Source organism: Callospermophilus lateralis, chromosome 3 (assembly GCF_048772815.1).
Source record: "Callospermophilus lateralis isolate mCalLat2 chromosome 3, mCalLat2.hap1, whole genome shotgun sequence".
NCBI classification, from domain to species: Eukaryota; Metazoa; Chordata; class Mammalia; order Rodentia; family Sciuridae; genus Callospermophilus; species Callospermophilus lateralis.
This window is the reverse complement of record NC_135307.1, coordinates 75273587-75294914: the sequence shown is the minus strand read 5'-3', so window position 1 is coordinate 75294914 and position 21328 is coordinate 75273587. Positions and strand designations below refer to the sequence as shown.

Below are 21328 nucleotides of genomic sequence, written 5' to 3'. Positions count from 1 at the left end.
GAGGTCACTGCAGAAAGAAGGCAGCAAAGCCCTTTCAACCTAACAGCAGGTTTTGCCCTAGGCAAACTCTCCTCCACTCCCTGTCTGCTCTAGACTCAGTTTGATTCTTCCCACACAGGAAGCAATGTCAGTTCCCACAAGGCTATCGTCCTAAACTTAGGACTAGGACAACAGAGGGATATTAGGGCCATTCAGATTCCTGACTCAGCCCCAGACCTCCCCTTCTCCTCCCCCAAAAGATTGAAGTTAGTAAAACCCCATGCAAACACCAAAGAGACACTGTCAGAGACTAGGGTCACTTGGTGCTACCCTTGAGATGTACGTTCCAATAGCTTAATGAAAAAGAGAAGCCCTGATGATGGGCACTATAGCTAAGACAATTAAAATAATCAAATTAGTATATGTGACATTTATACTGGTGGTTGAAAAAGAAACTTTCACAAGACAAAGTTATAACACTTTAATAATTTAAATAGAACCAACTTCAGGGATGCACATACATAAAATTCAAACAATGTTATTGAACAGTATATTTAAACGCATCAAATTCTTAAAAATCCCCCCCCAAATAGTCAGTATCACGAATATGAAAAAGTAATTTTTAAGTACTACAGACCAGAGTAAAACAGACAAGATCATTATTTTGCATTTACCAATGAGACAAAAACCTGTGGATACATCACACTTTCTAAGAACACTTCTAGGGAATGTCAGGACAAAGTCATTCCAAAGGAATACAAATGATCTCCAAAAAATGATTGTTTATTTATTTATTTACAGGGCTGGGGATTGGACCCAGAGCCTTGCACATGGTAGGCAAGTGCTCTACCACTGAGCTATGTCCCTAGCCCTGCAAAGAGGAATTTATAGCTAACAAATTCTTTGGTCCTCCAAGTCACACTTGTTTTTACTTTAAAATACCAAACATGAGTCGGAATTCTACCTAGAAATGTCTAAATATTAAGCAGGTTAATGTTTATTCCAAATTAGATTTAACATGGAACTCAAAAATCAACCACCATTGGACTTTAGAAACTCCAAATACAGGGGAAAGTAGTAGAGATTTTTTAAAAAGGAGAGAAACCTCGACCATCTTGCTCCATTGTAAGCTAAGTGGCAAGTAAGTGGCAGAGATAGAATGACCACAGTTTAAGCAAGCAACGTAATTCATTTTTAAAAAAAGAATGAATAAATTTGAAGAGCACTATGCTGATGGAATAAAACACTTCTTTGTAGAATTAACTGTGTCTGTTTTTGTGGGAGAGTTAGGTGCTTTTGTTTTAATTTGGCCCACACTGCCCCAGTGGAACAAAATTTAAGATAAATGGTAATAAGGCAACAGCTTCTGGACTGAAAGGCCTACACCACCTGAACAGAGTCACACTGAGGACAAGACCCAAGACCCAAGCTGACCACAAGGAAAACAAGACCAGAGTTCTCAGTGCATTTTCACAAACATGACAGCACAGCTCTGTGAGGACAGGGGCACAGCTCCCAAGGCAGGCCACAGTCAATTCATCTGCACTCTTTTGGGCTCTTGGAAGCTAGAGTTCTTCAGACCTGACAATGATGAGCACTCCCAAAAGTTTCTAGAAATCCTTAGAAAAATATTTCATAAGATCAAAATAAAAATGTCCAAGAAACTTCTAAAGAGACAGCTGTGGGACTAGTTATCTGCCGTGTGAGTACTAAGACTTATAAAATAATGGCTTTTAAAAAAAAGGCAAAAGTATCTACAGGCTAACTGGTGTGATATTCTCATCAAGGCACAGAGAGTTAAATGTCTAAATCCCTGTATGTTGACGTGAGAATAACTCGTAAACAACTCTAGGAACTAATTCCCTGTACTTGAATTAAGAAAGAAGGTAGAAATGTGCCTTTTTAACTCACAGTAAAATTGAAAAAAATAGATATTCCACCACCTTCCCTTGGTGACTAATGTTAAAAATGGATAGCTGATAAATAAATAAAAACGAAATGTCACTCGTGAATTCATAAACAGGATCGAAGCAGAGCTGCTGGACTTCGAATTCACAGAGCAAGGCTGCACACTGTTCGTGAATTATTAGAGCACTTTCAGCATTATACCATTTCCGAGGCAGAGGAAAAAGGAACTGCTTTTCCCATGCCGGATTCTCCTATGCTGATGAGACAGATCACCGTAGGATTTCATTCACATACACAGATTCTCCTCCTCCCCAGCACCCTTGGGTTATCTGAATGGCAGTGGTTTGTGCATGTAACTTAGGCTGCTGGCAGTTCACCTTAGACACTGCCCCTACAAGGTGGCAAGAAGAAAGCGCAGGGCTTACCCCTATGTGAATCATTTTTAATTTGACTTTATAAATAATTTTAAATACAATTAGTGACAAGGCATAAAGTTAACATCTGTAACAAATGAAAAGGGGAGGCATGATGAAAGACAACACCACTAGCAGTCGGACCTGCCCCACGCCATGCTCCAGTTCAGCTCCGAATGAGAGTGAGAAACTCCTCCCGCGTCTTGGGATCTTCCCGGAACACACCCAGCATTGTACTGGTCACAGTTTTGCTGTTCATTTTCTGCACCCCTCGCATTACCATACACATGTGTCTACAAAACAAGACAATGAAGGTGGTTTTAAGGAGCTGACAGTGCTGATTTGACTTTTTAGAATAAAAAGCATGCAAGAAGGTACATCTCAGCTCAGTTACCAAGTGTGTTGAAATATTCCTTCTGAGACAAATGGTACCCAAACTTTTTTTTTTTTTTTTTTTTTTTAGTTTTTAAAGTCTTACAGCTTTTATTCTTATCCATGGTTAAATCCTTAATGTATTCAACAAAAGCAGAGAAAATGGAATTTTCATTATGAGTGAAAATAATATATTTGGTCTTCAGAGACCAAAGCAGTTTTGAGCTAGCTTAGGTGTTTAGAGAAATACCCAAGTATGTGCATCTCACCAGGCAGAACTCAGGTAACAGAGACCAGTGGGTCTGAACAAGCTGCTGGGGCCACGTGACATACACTGAGCAGAGGTCAGAGCAGGCCATCAAGTGAATGAAACTGCCCATACTGAATGTGCAATTCTCATAATTCACTGTAACTTAAAGAAGTGTCTACATCTGGAGATCATTATGTGATGTGAAATAAGCCAGGCACAGAAACACAAGTGCTGCATGCTTTCACTCATGTGAAAAGCAAAAAAAAAAACCTAATCTCACAGAAGTTGGGCGTAGAATGGCAGTTACTCCAGGCTGGGAAGGAAAGCAGGAGGGAGGGTGGAGAGGGGTTCCTCAGTGGACATGAAGTTACAGTTAAACAGTAGCAAGAAGTCCACAATCCTGTCTGGGCACCACGGTACGGTAGGGTGACTATAGATAAAAATAATGAATTACAGATCGTAAAAAACTAGAGAAAAAGAAAAGCTTGATGGTTTTTACCATACATAAGTGATAAATATTAGGATACATAGATATGTTTAACCTGATTTAAATATTACACCATGTATACATGTATCAAAATATCATTTGGGGGCTGGGGTTGGGGCTCAGTGGTAGCACACTTGCCTGGCATGTGTAAGGCACTGGGTTTGATTCTCAGTACTGTATATAAATAAATAAAGGTTATCAACAACTAAAAAAAAAAAAAAAAAGTCATGATACCCCACAGATATGTACTTTTTTTTTTTTTTTTTTTTTTTGGTATCAGGGATTGAACTCAGGGGCACTTAACCACTGAGCCCCAGCCCCAGCCCAATATGTACTATTTTTATGTTTTTAATGTATCACTTAAAAAATAAAAACTTAAAACTAAAAAAAATTAGACAATTTTTTTTCTCTTTAAAAAGAATTATCTTGGGGCTGGGGATGTGGCTCAAGCGGTAGCGCGCTCGCCTGGCATGCGTGCATCCCGGGTTTGAATCTCAGCACCACATACAAAGATGTTGTGTCCGCCGAAAACTAAAAAATAAATAAATATTTTTAAAAATTCTCTCTCTCTCTCTCTTTAAAAAAAAAAAAAAAAAACTGCTTAAAAAAAAAAAAGAATTATCTTCAGTTGTCCTTTGCACTGATTCTTAGTTTTTTCTGTCTTTCAAATGTGTGACAAAATGTTAGAAAAACTGCTTGGACCAACAAAAAAGCTAAGATAAAAGAGAAGCATAGAATAAATCTGCAACTATGCTTACCCTCAATCCCACCCTACCCCACCCCAGCCTACCCCTCCAAAAAAAAAAAAAAAAAAAAAAAACTCTCCCATACCCTGGTTTCTATATCAGCAACACAGTGAACAAAAGAGGGTGAAGGGTTAGGCCCAGAGATAAAAAATCAGCAGTGGCAACTGTGTGACATCACTTGGTGCTAGGAAAACCAAGCAACACTAAATGTCAAGATCAATTTTTACATAGACTGTGACGTTATCAAAGGCAGCTTCAGACTTACGTTGCTTCAACCACTACCCCAACTCCTGCAGGCTGCAAGGCTTCCGTGATTGCCACTGCAATTTGTTTTGTAAGACGTTCTTGGACTGTGAAGGTGACAAAGAGCTCAGTTTAAGAGTCAAACACAGGTTGCAGAATCACATATGTCAAGATCATTGTATTGTCATGAGCAACTAATAAAAAAAAAAAAAAAAAAGGAAAAGACCATAAAAAAGAGTCAAACACAAACAGCTAGATTTTTTTCTCTAAAATTATTCGACATCTTAAAAAGCAAACTTCTGTGACATTTAAGAGCCATGACAACAGCTTTTGCCTGTTTGCTTTGTCTACTTGTCCCCTCACCTGCACTGCAGGTGCTGAAGAGAACCAGGAAGCTCTCCAGCATCTCTGCAGGGGAGCAATTAGAATGGCAAACTAGCTCCTAACATGTGCAGTAAGACCAACAGAATATTGGTTAATGAGCAACTCCACAGAGGTAGAGTGCAGCAAATAAACAGCTTGCAACACTAATAACAAAGGAGCTAATTACTGAATTGTTGAAAACCAGGCGATTTAACCTAAATACTATGCTGTCTAAAACAACTTGTCTTTGAATACATACAAAAGTGTTCACTGAAGCATTGCATTTATTGGAAAACTGACAAAAAATCCCCCAAATATGTATCAGAGCAGGGATTGGCTAAATCAAGCCATGAACACAACAGAATTCTAAGCAGCCACCAAAATGAATGAGGAATGTATGTGGAAATGAATATTTATGTGGAAAAACTGTTTAGGGTTTCTTAAGTGGGGGGAAAAAAGAAAATAAGGCCAATTATCCACTTTAGCTTAACTGTGATACAAATAAACTGATTTGAAAACAACGGCATACGCATGGAAATGTGAAGAGTTGTGCAAACACAACAGTGATTTCTGTCTTGAAACAAACTTTGACTTTTATCTTCCTACGAGGTTTTAATTTTTGTTATATTCATTACACATTGAATACAATAAAGATATTTTTTGCAAGAAAAAACGCTTTCTGTAAAAAAAAAAAAAAAAGATTTATATAAAAGTTTACCTTGCAGTCTTCTACTATAGATTTCTACAATCCTAGAAAAGAAGGAAGTGTTTTAGTTAATCATACCTTGCTTGAAGTGAAACTGCTAAGTCCACCTCACAAGACTAAAAACACTTTGTTGAAGCAATAGTTGGATGTGGGCAGGGGATAATGCTTATTCCCATAAAACAAGTTCTACAAGGAGATGCAGTCTCATGGAGACCATAATCACACTACACAAAGTGGGGCTTCCTTATGTCTCTAAAGAGGGGCAGGCGGGGACTAATGTATCTCCAAGTACAATGTTTACTTAGGAAAACACACACACACACACACACACACACACACACACACACACAATTAAAGTTGAGCTATAAAATTTTAAAATTCCCAAGTCACCAATTTTAGGCTGTCTCAAATGTTCCAATTAATCATATTGTTTTATCAGAGCTTAAAGATCAAGTTAAAAATAAAAGACTATTTGTTAATTGATATCAGGCCAATTATCTGGTCACTGTGGTGCAAACCTATAATCCCAGTGACTCAGGAGGCAGGAGGATTGCAAGTTCAGGACGAACTTTAGCAACCCAGCAGGGCCCTAAGCAACTTAGTGAGTTCCTGTCTCAAACTGGTGGAAAAAAAAACAGGGTGGCAGGCTGGGACGTGGCTCAGTGTGGCTCAATGGTTAAGTGGTTCAAGTCCCAGTATTAAAAAAAAAAAAAAAAATCAGGTTAACTATGACACCAACTAAATCTGTTAATGTAATCAGATTAGAATGGATTTGATTTCTTTCCTTTATAAGATAGGTTTATGTAAGTACTTGGTATGATTAACCTCCCCAAATAAAAAGACTCCTGATCTTACATCACAATCTGCCAGGTGATAAATTCTTCCCTGTCTAGTCATGAAATGCAAATATGGCAATGTGAATAACCCATTCGAGGGGGGACAATTCACAATGAAAATGTTTTCTTTAAACTTTGACCTTTTAGTCATGAATTTGGACACTAAATGTCAAGATCAATTTTTACATAGACATGAATTTGGGAACCATCCTTCTTCATGTCCCCAGTAGGTATACAATATTGGAGGAATATACCTATATTGTTTGGAACACATATCTAAGAAAGGATGGTTTTCAAGCTCCTACCTAGGAGCAATGCCATATTTCTTACTGGGTCAAGTTTCTACTTTTATAACTTCTGATGGGTTTTCAGGTGACTAATTTGTTACATAAGTAGAAGACAGTAATTTCAAAAGTTAACAATGTCTTTCTCTTTTTTTTTTTGTAAGTAGAATTTTGGGTGCAATATTAGAAAAGTGCTAACATTGGGCATCTGTGTTTTGTGTGGATACTTTAGTAGGAATGTCTCTGATACTTTATTATCGTGCATGGTGCCTCCCCATTTCTGGTAGAGAGTTGTAGATGTGAAGAGAATTGTTCATGCATTGTGTTTTGGGGTTTTTTTTTTGTTTGGTTGGTTTTTTTTTGAATGCCTATGTGATTATGTAGTGAACTTATGCTCAGAGAGCTTATAATTTCTTATTTCTACTTTAAGAGTAGGTGTTGATTTATAATGTCTTTTCAGCATTTCACATACCTTTTCTGAATTAAAAAAATCTTTATTTTGTTCTCATTCTATGAATTACATATATAATATAATTATATATATATATATATGTATATATATAATTTTTAAAGTTGTTGATAGACCTTATTTATTTATTTATTATTTATATGTGGTGCTGAGAATCGAACCCAGTGCCTCACATATACCAGGCAAGAACACTACTGCTGAGCCACAGTCCCAGCCCCTATGAAGAAAATTTGTTAAGAGCTATTTGTTGGGAATAAAATTCTTGTTTGATACTGACAGTTATCTGTCTTTTAATATTGTGGTTGGCAAACCAATTGTCAGTCTCACCACTGTTACTACATAGCTAATCAATATTTTTCTCCATGCCTACTCTGACATTTGAGTACTCTAAAGTTTACCATGTTTTGCCTCAGCACAGATTTAAATTTTTCTCATTTGAAATTTACTAGCCTTCTTGAATCTAAAGACTGATATTCTGCAAGTGATCTGGAAACTTTTCCAGGAATTATCTTTTCTAATATTTCATCTATTATGTTACATCTCAGAACTCCAACTGTCTTCTACATTTGTTAAATTCAATCTCATATTTTCTGCTCATCTCTCTGAATTATATTCTGTGCAATTTTTTCAGACCTTTCTTTCAGTTTACTATATTTTCATCTATGCCTACTCTGCTATTCAATAAGCATATTGAGCTTCGGTGTCATTTATCATATTTTTTTTTTATTTCTAGCAGTTATATTTGGTTGTTTTTCTGATCTGCCTGGCTAACTCTGAAAATTTCTTATTGCTTTGTCAAAATTTCAATACTGTTACTTTTTAAAATACTTGCTTCATATTCTCTGATAATTCCAACATCTGCCCTCTTTGCACATCTGTGGCTTTTCTTTTACTTTTGAACTCATGTTCCTAAGAATTTCACTTGTGGGAATTCTTACCATCCTGGATAAAAATGCATCAGAGAATGTGCACTTTTTTATGCCAGTGACTAGAAAGCTAACTCCCTGGGGCCATTTTAAATAAATTACTGTCTTGGGCTTAGTACTAAGGGAACCCAGCCTGGTTGCATGTTGGTCAAGTAGTATATCATGAAGCCACCCCATCCCCTGAGACAGGTCTCACTGAGTTACCCATGTTGAACTCCAATTTACAATCCTCCTACTCAGACTACAGACTAGCTGGAATTACAGGTATGAACCACCACATCCAGCTATGTACCAGGGACTGAATCCAGGGGCACTGAACCATGGACCACATTACCAGCCATTTTTGTAATTTATATTTTGAGACAAGTCTCATCAAGTTGCTTAGGGCCTCATTAAGTTGCTGAGGCTGGGTTTGAATTTGTGATCCTCCTGCCTGAGCCTCTTGAGCCACTGGGATTACAGGTGTGCATCGCTAGGACTGGTTAATTTGACTTTTTCTAATGGTTAGTTGTAAATTGAGATTTTCTAACTCTCAGTGCATTCCTTTCTCTCCCATCTTTAAAAAAAAAAAACACTATTCATATTTTTTTAAATGTTAAGATATATTTTTAGTTACATATCCTCTCATCCCTAGATATTAATATGTATTCTCTCAATCAGACTTCCCAGCGATTTCTGATTTGGCCTTGTGATTTATATTCTTTTGGGGTTTTCTAACTTATTCTGCAGAGTTTGAATTTTATCTTAAAAACTATAAGGAGTCACAAAAGCAACAGCATGATTAAATCCACAATCTAGAAAAATCATTTCAGCAGCACTTGAGAACAAAAGAAAGGTCCCTCAGAGGTTAGAGGCAGAAGAGCCAGGAGCTTGATATCCATCCAGGAGGAAGAAAATCCCAATAGAGAGTGGTGGCACTAAGGACACAGGCTGGCAAAAGTGGGGTGCTACAAGAGGCAATGAGCACCCAATAACAGTAGACGGCCCCTCCCCATTCTTTGATCAAAATACTTCTAAGATCAAGCAATGATTTAAAAACAAAAATGAGGCCATACAAATACTAAGAAGAAGAAGAATTATTTATGACTATAGAAAAGTTTTAAATTTATTTATGAAAAAATAATACTATGAAACAAAATCAAAACACAAAAGAAAAAGTTGAGAAAAATTACTTGGAGCACCTGACCTAAATATGTAAACATTCAAAGAGCTTATGCAAATCAGTAATAAAAAAAAAAAGCAACCAAATGAAAAATGAGGAACTTTCTGAATTTCACTCTCTGAGACATTCAAAATGAGCAGGGGATGCAGCTCAGTGGTAGAGCGCTTGCTGAGCATGCACAAAATTGTGGGAGGGAAGGCGGGAAAGACAGAGAGAAAGGGAGGATTGGAGGAAGGGAAAGGGAAGAGGATGTTCAAATAAAAATGATGTCATTTTTTACTTATCAATGTGCAAAGATTTAAAAGTGAGATGAAACTCAGCATTAAGAGTGTGGAGAAACACACCCTTTACCTATTATCAGAGTACAAGTTGGCATGATGTTTATGGAGAGAAATTTGGCAATAGCAAAAATTCAACTACCCTGAACCCAGAAAATCCATCACAGTAATTTCTCTTACATGCAGATTCAAAGTATGCAAAGAAAATATATAAAAATATGTTCAAAGCATTTTTTTCCCTTTTTGACAGTTTCAAACAGCATACTATACTTGTCCATGTCAAAGACTAGCTTAATGAATTAGTCAACCAAAGAAATATTAGATAGCCCTTAAAAATAATCTGGACATTTTAGACTAAAAGATACAAGAAATTCAAAGTATTTTAAATTTTTAAAAAAGGCAGTAATAGTACAGCATATAAGGTATAATTTCTTTTATTGTTGTTTTACTAGTTTTAAACGGCTATGTTTGTGTTTACATAGAAATTTTCTTAAAGGATAGTGAAAGAAATCTCTGTAACTTTAATTCTAAAGAATGACAACAGGAAACAAAAGCTTTCCCTTTATTCACCTATTTGTATTTAAGTGAAAAGTGTGTGTGTGTGTGTGTGTGTGTGTTTTATTTTTGTTTGTTTGAAATAGAGTCTTGCTGTGTTGCCCAAGGTGGTCTTGAACTCTTGGGCTCAAGTGATTCTCCCAAGTAGCTAGGATTATAGGCATGTGCCACCATGCCTAGTAGTCGTAGGCTATTTTCATAATACAGAGGAAATAAAAAGAAATGTTCCCTCTGTAATCTAATGCCCATCCTATCTTTTTATCAATTCCCCATCACACTTGGCTAAATCTCTTGTTTCCATCAGTGATCCCAGTCCCTACCCACTGGAATATGCCTTGTAACTACCCTCTGGCTTGCCTTCGCTCTGACATGAAGCTACCTAGAAGAACTTTTATCCCATTAGAATTCTGCTCATCTCTCCATCTCTGGGTCTCTTCCACCCTACAGGCCACTATCATCATGGATGCTATGAACCTGGAGCTCCGAAGCAAAGCAAATACTTGGATGTGTGTGTGCATGCACACACACTGGGGACCGAACCCCAGGCCTGTGAGTAAAAGCAGGCATCGCTGTGGCACCCATTGCAACCTCACTGTGCACCCTCCTCGCGGGTACTGCTGAGTCCTCCTTCTCTCTAGATGCCACAATGGCTGGTACAGGGCCCAGGCACAGCAGGTGTAATAAGCAGGTTAGCCTTGGCTACCTCAGGGTACTAAAATTCTAAATTCAAGATTTAATTATATTCACTCAATTATTCTAAGGCAAAAAAACAAAACAAAACACATACTCAATGGCTTTTTGGCAACAAAAGGAATTTCTATTCAAAGCAAATTTACTCTAAAGTTCTACTAGAGTTGAACCAGATCAACTCACTTCTGGCATTTTCTTGTTACTTAAGGTTTTACTCTCTGATATTTGACTTTACTGGCACTGAAAGGTCATTCATTTAAAGGCAATCGTATAACACACTTCACATATGAGATTAAAATGAGCAGTGAAGTTCTGCTGAGACATGAGGATTTATTACTCTTCAGTCACTAAATATTTTTACTTCTAACAAGAAATATTGCAATTGGATAAAATTTTAGTCTCCTTTTCTGTTTAACAGACTCTTTATTCAAAGTTTTTACAAAATATCTGAAAGTAATATACACTTGGGTCTTTGGTGTTTCATTTTATTCTTAGGCTTTAATCCTCTTACTGTAAGGACAAATCCCCATGCTAATAATCAAGTCCTTTGTATTGTTTCATGAAAGGTTAGTTGAGATTGTTTCCTTTCACTAGAAAAGGAAATAACCAAGACTGTTGTTGCCTCCTACCCCTAAGTCACCATCCATTCCGTGATATTACTGATCACTCTAGAATTCCTTTCCCATAAAGTATTAATCATGGCCAATCTGGGATGGTCTTCTAGAGAAAGCAGTTCACATTAAGACCAAGGCTTACGGGGCTGAAGGTGAGGCTCAGTGCTACAGCATTTGCTTAGAAGGCATGAAGCTCTGGGTTTAATCCCTCTCACTACAACAAACAAACAAAAACCCACAAGGTCTAAGCTTAATATGGTCTGCCAAACCTTTTTATATGAAAGTCATCCACTACACCATTCACATATGGACAGTCTGTTATGGTCTCAGCAGTGCCAGAAATTTTATGGGAAAGGTATAGCTTGGGAGTCTTGCTGGAAGGAAGAACACCAGACCACTGGGCCTGTAGCCACACTTGCACAGTAAGCATGCTGACCTTACTTAGACCATACATTATGAAACTGTAAAAATAGACAATTTTAGTACAGAAACTATTATTCACAGTTGACATGAAATTGATTTTATTTATTATCATTTGGGAGTAAATTACCGGGGAGTCGCTAATAAAAATTACAGTTAGATTAAACACCCTCTATCAGTACCTCCTCAGCCACCCCTTGGCTCTACAACCAGTGACAGATCACTGCAAGATGCCAGGATGTTTCTGGATTTGTGATAGGCAACTTCCTGTAGTGAAGCTCAGCCAGGATGTACCATCATTCTTCCATGATACCAAGCAGCCCTGGCTAGGGTAAAGGCTGCCAAGCGGGCACAAGGTCATAAACTAGGAAAGTTAATTTTCTTTTCAAACAACTTTCTCCTAAATTCCTAATGGAAACTAATGAGAAAATGGAGGTGAAAACAAAGCAAAAGGAACAGCTGTGAAGGGCAGCCATCAGCCTGCTGGGGTGGGTTACACAGATTCTAACACAGTTGAGGATCGAGGGCACCCCTACAGGAGTGGCACATCCCAGTGTCTTCACAGAGAAGCAGCAGGAACCCACCAAAGCCACAGAAAGGTCAGTTGGTCATAGAGATTCACTTGTCCCAACTGTGACAGGGTCACTATAATCTCAATCAGAATTTTTGGACTGGACTTTAAAGGTAATGACTGTCTGTTCATTACCTGTCCCTCCGTTTTGTTCTTAACTCTCTCAGCAAACACACACACACACACACACACACACACCTTTCCCAGTATTTCCCAGATCACCCAGGATTCACTGGCTCCAATCAACCAAATGAAATACCAATAAAGAATATTCAGGGGCATAAACAATATCGGTGGCTGGGGCAGGCCATGGGGTAGAGAAAGACATGGGCATTGGTTCTGAACAGGGCCTGCTGCTCTGCTTGCCTTTCCAAGTATAAACTTAAAGTACAATGTGACTTGCAAGTGAGATCCAGTCTAATGGGGAGAGAATGCTTGGTGAGACTGATTCTCAGCAGACAGAGGCAGGTTTTATCTACCTGTTTTCTTGTTTTCCACACACTCACCGGGCAAGTTTGCTGAGGCCAAGGACTTGCTTGTTAGGAAGATAACCGATATGGACCTTGAGGGGAGAGACAAATCGTGAGCTAAGTGAACATATAGCACTGCTTTCTGACAAAATACAGACATACAAAATATAGTATAATGGCCTGCAAAGTCATCACAATGACAGTGTAACTTTAAAACATTAGAAGATTTAAGACTTTTAAAAAAGTATAGCTGTGATATTCCCTGGTGATTTTTGATTCAAATCTGAAATTTTTTTCTCAGGAAAAGGTAAAAGACCCTGTAACAACAACACAATGTAACCAGGAAAGACTCCTTTATATAAAAATGTTGTCATTCCCCAGGGCACTGTAGCCTTAAGAATCCCACCACAGAGCCAGGTAATCTCAGCAATTTGAGAGGCTGAGGCAGGAAGAACAAGTTTGAGGCCAGCCTAAGAAACTTAGTGAGACCTTGTCTCAAAATTAAAAAATAAAAAGGGCTAGGAATATGGCTGGGGTTGTGGCTCATACTAGCCAAATATAAATCAATTAGACAAATATAAACATTACAGACACATCTGCATCATGATGCCAACATAAAACAGTTTTCATTTGTTCACCTAATATTTATTATACTCTTCTACAATTGATCTAGTAGTAGTACTTAGTGGTTTTTTGTTATTAGTACTATTAGTACTATGCTTGAAGATTTTGAGAATTCCACCTCACTGCCTTCCTGGTATGCAGGAAGAGAAAGTCAAAGAGCACCTGAACGCTGGGTGCTACAAAGCAAAAGAACTGTCCCACAGGGGCTGGGTGTGGTGGTGTATACCTATACTCCCCGCAGCTCGGGAGGCTGAGGCAGGAGAGTTGCAAGTTCAAAGCCAGTCTCAGGGGCTGGAGCTGAGGCTGAGTGGTAGAGCACTTGCTGAATTTGTGTGAGGCACTGGGTCCAATCCTCAGCACCATATAAAAATAAATAAAATAAAGGTCCATCAGCAACTTAAAAAATAAATAAATAAAGTCAGACTCAACAACTTAGTCCCTAAGCAACTTAGCAAGGCTCTGTCTCAAAATAAAAAATATAAAACCAGCTGGGGATGTGGCTCAGTGGTTAAGCATCTCTGGGTTCAGTCCCTAGTACCCACCCCTCAAAAACTAAGAATTGTCCCATCCCACCAATGTCTCGGTACTGCTTGAATTTGTATGCTTATCTGCAGTGCTAGAGTACACTTCTAGTTTGTGTGATTTTTGGTCTTCCTTCAGATTCTAAATCATTTAACTGTCCACTTTAGAAAATCATCACTAAATCATATAGCTAAAAAAGTTAGCAAGCACACAAATAGAAGGGAACAGCCACAGTGGTGAGAAGTACAGGATTGAGCTCCTTGACCCTGGCCCCACAAGGCCACTAACTCTCTAGATCCTCCTGAACAAGAGTTTAATTATCTCACCTACAATAAAAGACAGAAATGAACTCAAAGGTTCCCTCATTGTTAACTGTAGATCATAAGGTACTGCGTGCCTCCTGACATGATAGAATATGAAGTTCTCAGCATTCCTGGGAACTACTTCTGTTTGAAATGGTCAGTCTTAATATCATTAAACTTTAGATCTGGTTTATAGGAAATCCAGAGGTTGAGTGGAACACAGAAGGTGAGTCACTACAGAAGACCCAATCTGGTCTCTTCAATGGGAGAATTGGGGAGGGCATATTTTGGAATAAAAGACTTAATAAGGTATAACCAAATGCAATGTAAATATAAATGTGACTCTTAACTGTATTCTTATTTAAATAAGCCAATAGCAAAGCCTGTGAGTCAACTGGAGAAATTTATCTGGGTTAGCTATTAGATGCTACTTAGGAGTTACTATTGATTTTGTTTGTGGTCGTGCTACTATAGATAAGAGATACATATTAACTGCTAATGTGGGTTAACTGCTAGTGTAGGTAACTGGCATTTTAGAAATGCCAGTTAATAATTAGTGATGAAAAGTCATGTTGTCTATAACAGACTTTGTATTCTTCAATGTTTATGAACTTATTGCTATCTTGCTACATGTGGAAATCAAATTGGGTTTTCTTTTTTAAAAAATCCTTGTCTTTTATACAGACACACTGGAAGAAATCATGGGAGGAATAATGAATATCTGGGATTTGTTCCAATATAGTGCAGTGGGGACCTTTATTTAATATGATTGTCCTGTGTTGATATCTGTTGAAACTGGTTGATGAGAACATGGAACTCATTCTACTAGTCTTTCTCATTATGTATGTTTGAAATTTTCCATGATAAAATTTTTTTTAATTTAATTTTTTTAGAAGAGCAAGAGACTGATACCATTACATACAATCTTGAAAGTACCAAGTATTGGCAAGAATATGAAACAATGAGAATTCCCATAGACTTCTGAGAGTGTAAATTGGCACAACTACTTTGGAGAGCTATAGGTCAGCACTGGGTAAGCTGAACATGGGTATACCCTGTGAAACCGATTCCACCTCTAGATACATTCTTAGCAGAAATGCATGAATATATGCAACAAGAGAAATCTGATAGCAGTGTTGTTTGAGCAAGAAAAGTAAAAAAGAGGAGACATGCAAATAACTACCCAGAGAAGAACAGAATAGATAAATTGTGGTGTGTTCATACAATGCTATAATATATAACAATGGAAATAAACTATAATCACAGGCAAAAACATCAATGAATCTTACAATGTAGAACAAAGGAAACCAGACTCAAAAGAGGACATATTACAGATTCTTTTCACTTATATATTACTGAAAAATAAGCAAAATTAATCTATAGTGTTGGAAATTGATATGCTGGTTACCTGTGGAGATCAGGGATGGGGTAAGGCTTAAGAAGGAACAGGAGGTAAGCTTTCAGGATGCTAATCCTGAAATCATGTTCTAGCTCTTAATCTGTGAGATGGTAAAAAAAAAAAAAAAACATGATTTATGCATTTTTCTAAGTTTTACTTCTATTTATAAAAGTGAAAAAAATAAAATACTTTAATAAGAAAAAAGAAGCAAATGTTAAATCTTATTAAATTTCAGTAATGGCTATTTAGGTATTCATAACACTATTTCCTATGAGCCTTCTGTTTGAAAAGCATTAATGAAAAGCCAAAATTAAATAATTATTGGGTAGGATGAACAGGACAACTCTTTGTTCTAAAGCCACATGTTCTCAAAGTATTTATTATATGTACAAATGTATTTTTTTGTGGTACTGGGGATTAAATCCAGAAATGCCCTACCACTGAGCTACATCTCCAGTTCTTCTTTCTTTCTTTTTTTTAAATATTTTTAAACTATTGATAGACCTTTATTTTATTTATTTATATGTGGTGCTGAGAATTGAACCCAGTGCCTCACACATACCAGGTAAATGGGCTACCGCTGAGCCACAGCCACAACCACTCCAGTTCTTATTTCTTAAGACAAGGTTTCACTAAGTCATCCAGGATTGTTTCGAAGTTACAGTTCTCTTTTTTTGTTCGTTTGTTCTTTTTAGATATACCTGACAGTAGAGTGTATATTTTGACATATTATATATACATGGAATAGAACTTATTCTAATTAGAATCCTATTCTTATGTTATACATAATGTGCAATTGCAGTGGTCACATATTCATGTATGAGAATAGTGAAGTTATATCTGATTCATTCTACTGTCTTTCCTATTCCCATTCCTATTTCCTTGCTATGATTTAGATGTGGTGTCCCTCAAAAGCTCACATGTGAGACAATGTATGAAGGTTTGGAGGGGAAATGATTGGGTTATAGCCTTAATCTAATCACTGGATTATTTCCTGGTGGGATTAACTAAGTAATAACTGGAGGCAGTGGTTCATTGGGGATAGGGACATGGGATATATATTTTGTATCTGGAGAGTGGAATCAGTCTCTCCTTCCTTCCTTCCTTCCTCCCTCCCTCTCTCTCTCTCTCTCTCTCTCTCTCTCTCTCTCTCTCTCTCTCCCTCTCTTTCTCTCATCATGTGAGCTGCTTCTGCCACACTCTTCATGATGTTCTGCCACACCTCTAGCCCCAAGGAATGGAGCCTGCTGTCTGCAGACTGAGACCCATGAAACAGAAAGCCCTTAAATAAAGTTTTCCTCCTCTACAATTGTTCTGGTTGGATCCTTTTAGGCACAGCAGCGAAAAAGCTGACTAAAACATCCCTTCTTCATTCCCCTTTGTCTAATCCAATGACCTGCTATTCCCCCCTCCGGCCCCATTGTTGTGTGTTAGCATCCATATAACAGAGAGAAAGTTTGGCCTTTGGTTTTTTGGGATTGGCTTATTTCACTTAGCATGATAGTCTCCAGTTCCATCTGGCAAATGCCATAATTCCATTCTTTTTTATGGCTAATATTCCATTGTGTATATGTACCACATTGTCTTTAACCATTCGTCTGTTGAAGGGCACCTAAGTTGGTTCCATAGTTTAGCTATTGTGAATTGAGCTGCTATAAACATTGATGTGGCTACATCACTGTAGTATGCTGACTTTAAGTTCTTTGGGTATATACTGAGGAGTGGGATAAATGGAACTGCCAGTTCCATTCCAAGTTTTCTAAGGAATCGCCATACTGCTTTCCAGAGTGGTTGTACCAATTTGCAGTCCCACCAGCAATGTATGAGTGGGCCTTTTTCTCCACATCCTCTCAAATGTTTATTGTTACTTGTATTCTTGGTAATGGCCATTGTGACTGAAGTGAGATGGAATCTCAGTGTAGTTTTAATTTGAATTTCTGTAATTGCTAGATGTTAAACATTTTTTCATATATTTGTTGACCATTCATATTTCTTCTTCTTTGAAATGCAGGTTCAGTTCCTTGCCCACTATTAACTGGGTTATTTGTTTTGTTTTTGTTTGAAGTTAAGTTTTTTGAGTCGAACTTGTAATTCTTCTGCCTTAGCCTCACATCAAATTTATTTTTAACTACAACAAACTAGGAGATATATCATCTAGCTTACATTTAGATTTATTTTTTTTTAATAGAAAGGGTTGGAAATAAATTAAAGCCACTAATACCATAACTTCTGTCCCTGGAAATTCTATAATCACTACTGCTCATATCATGCCATATATCAGGTATATCTTGGATCAAAGAATATTCAGTCAACATAAAGGGCAAAGGTTTTCAGAGCCTGCAGCATCTACCAAGAAAAAAAGATGCTGCTGCTTTAACCTCATTCTCTTCACCTATTAACATGGTATTTAATATAAAATTTGGCCTGAGGGCCAGCTGCTACTTTGTTTTTAATTTCAGGTTATTACATCAATCAGGTTGATAAAGAGTAAACATTTATGTGTAACTATAAATATCTAGGATATGAGGAATTAGCAACTGACAATTTTAAATATAATATCATAATTTGAAAACTTTCATTAGGCTTTTTAAAATGTCAGGAAATAAGGAAAACCTTACCTTTCCCACAAATGGAACTAGATGATGTTCACACATGGAAAACATATCTATGTCCTTCACAATCACCATCTCATCATGATCTTCATCAAATATAGCATCGTTCAGGACATCTGAAAACAGAAGCTTGCCTTAGTAATGCTTACAATTCCACAGAAAAGCACAAAATAGAAAAGCCACCATGATCAATACAAAAAGACAGTAAATATAAATTAAGCCCCAAGTATTCAATTCTGTGAATATTTCAATGAAACTGACATGGGTACATTAAAAATATGTTAGAAATGTAACCTAGAGCATGTTATGTTAATTAATATTATTATAATTATCATTATATATTATATAAACATAGTATATATGTTATAATCTATATTTAAGTTTTTATAGGTGTTGCTCACCTGCAATGTGGATCAAAATGGGCTAAAAAGTATGTTACCCTCACTAAAACATTAAGGCATTAAGGACATACAAATTAAAACCAGTTAATTTTATCTATCAAATTACCAAAGTCTTTCTCTTTAAATGATATTTAAAAATCATTAATACAATGTTATATAAGAAATGCAGAACTGCAAATTTATCTGTAGTATGAGGAAAAAAAGGAGGGAGGGAGAAATGAGGAAAGGAGGGAGAGAGAAATTATGCCAAATAAAATCAAAGTGGCTATTTTCTGGTATAGAAATAGGCCACTTTCACTCTATTTCTTTTTACCTTTTTTATACTTAATATTTCCTCTATAATGGATAGGTAGAAAATCATGAGGTAAAGACGAATCTTTAGCCTTCTGACTTCTAAGGCCAGAACCATACACTTGTAAACCTGACTGCTATTACCAATTCCTGAAATAATTTTCTATATTTTAAAGCCTTCCAGTTACTGTAGATGAGTATAAGACTAATTCTAATGGTCACCTTTCTTAGGAAATAGATCTTACGGTTTGTGTGCCTGTGCCTCTCTGGGGAGGCTTTAGGGATGAGTGATAAACTGTGAACCTGGCACAGGTGGCCAAGCATACTGCAGACATTTAAAAACCATTTTTATTTTTAAATACTGCACCAAGTGAGCCTCACTATCTCATCTGCAAAACAGAAGGTTACCTAGACGATGCACAAGGGACCTTTGAGCTCTCCACCATTCTGTGACTGTAAGAACATCCTGTCCTGGATGCTGAAGAGGGACAAAGGGATACAAGCCACCATCCTCACCACTGCAGTACCACCCTGATTTTGATAATGGTATAGGTACCTGATTGATGGTGTAGGTGAATGCCTGTAACATGGAAAATTCCTCGGCTCTATCATCAACTGAGAAAAGAAGCTAAAAGAAGGACCGTTATCATCTCACTTTTATAAAGTAAACATATACTTTATGAAAACGGCACTGACATCTAGGCACTGATGCCTAGTTGTATGGTTTCAAGGCTTTGGGGGATACCCACACTACATAGTACAATTAGACAGAAGGGAGGAGGTGAACACAGCCTACAGCCACCTACAGCCACCACTTTCCCTCAGGCAGGCTGCCAAGTGAGTCACAGGGAAGATGTGCAAACGTCCACCCACACTCCTGACCTTCAATGGCTCAGCTGCTCCTAGAATAGGGGCTCAGAGATACTGAGTCATCATGTAAACCAGTTATCATCCCCTGAGTCAGGCTATTCAGAATCACACTAGAGTGTGTGGTAGGGAAAGTCATTAGCGTGGTCCATGAAAGTGAATGTGTGGGCTTTAAACACCCACAGACACTCCTGTTGGAAGTGGCTAATAAACTCCAGGGAGGAAAAAAGCTCACAGTCCTTCGTTAAGTAAATATTCCTTCTCTAAGAGCAGTTTTTCTATACTGAATATTCTGTCCTAATCTTTAGTCATATTTCTGAAAGGAGTCCAAAAATAACCCCTTAGTGTTCCGAGAAGCATCCTGGATTACTCCAAGAGTTTAACATAATGTTATTGCCATGTATAACTTCCTAAAATCTTTAGTCACAAAAGAAATATTCCTAAAAGTAAAAACAAATAAAAAATTATTTCTTGAAGAGAATCATCATCTAATGTCAGACACATTCATTTTCTCCGGCAAAGAAATTCCCCATTGTAAGCTCTGATGACAACCATATGGTGTATATTAAAGCCAGCCTTTCAGCTAGGCTAAGTGAGGATCTTTACTTGCTAGCTGTTGGACCTTGGGCAAGGCATCTCAGGCATGAATAAGAGCAGATCTTTCAGAGGTATCGTCAGGATTAAATATGTTCACAGCTAAGTAAGAGATGTGGTAGTTACTACTCTTTTAATGAAGACTGGCAGCTAGACATGGTGGTGCACACCATGTAATCCCAGCTGCTCGAGAGCAGAGGTAGGAGAATCAAAAGTACAAAGCAGCTTCAGCAACTTAGAGGGGCCCTAAGCAATTTAGCAAGACCCTGTCTCTTAGTAAAATACAAAATGAGCTGGATATGTGGCTCAGTAATTAAGTGGCCCTGAGTTCAATCCCCGGTAATAAAAGACAGACAGAACTGCTAAGCTATGTGTCCCATGTACACTGATAAACATCAGAAGTTAAAAAGCAATAAGTTGCTTATAACAGAATACAGGAAAGGAACAGTAGTAACTTTACAGTGGAAAAGTCTGGCCAATGCTACCTGAACTAAGTGATCAAGGTTAACTTTGCCAGCAATAAGACTAATAAATTGGTTGGATGCAGTGGCACACACCTGTAATCCCAGCAGCTAGGGAGGCCGAGACAGGAGGATCTCGAGTTCAAAGCCAGCAATAGTGAGGCGCTAAGCAACTCAGTGAGACCCTGTCTCTAAATAAAATACAAAATAGGGCTGGGGGTGTGGCTCAGTGGTCAAGTGCCCCTGAGTTCAATCTTTGGTACCCTCCCCCCACCTAAAAAAAGACATAATGGTATTGTATAGCTCCAGATTTGATATAATGAGAAGGGCACATGGCCTCTCTGATAGTCTTCCTCAAAATTTAAAACTGTAGTACAATCATCAGAGCTACCCAGGAGGCTGAGGCAAGAGGATAATAGGTCCCAGGCCAATCTGGGCAACTTAGCAAGACCCTGTCTCAAAAAATAAAAAGGGCTGGGGATATAGCTCAGTGTTAGAGCATCCCCTGGATTC

General features: G+C 37.7%; 1 protein-coding gene across 1 annotated transcript in view; it reads right to left on the bottom strand.

Annotated features, from left to right (window-relative positions):
• Positions 1–447: 447 nt before the first annotated feature.
• Gch1 (GTP cyclohydrolase 1) overlaps positions 448–21328 on the bottom strand; it is a 42626-nt gene continuing 21745 nt past the window's right edge. Inside the window, exons 2-6 of the mRNA XM_076848370.2 lie at positions 18208–18317; positions 12779–12834; positions 5480–5511; positions 4421–4505; positions 448–2593 (exon numbers count right to left, since the gene is read on the bottom strand). Of these exons, the coding sequence (XP_076704485.1) occupies positions 2467–2593; positions 4421–4505; positions 5480–5511; positions 12779–12834; positions 18208–18317 (410 nt within the window). The 3' untranslated portion in view covers positions 448–2466. The remainder of the gene's footprint in view (positions 2594–4420; positions 4506–5479; positions 5512–12778; positions 12835–18207; positions 18318–21328) is intronic.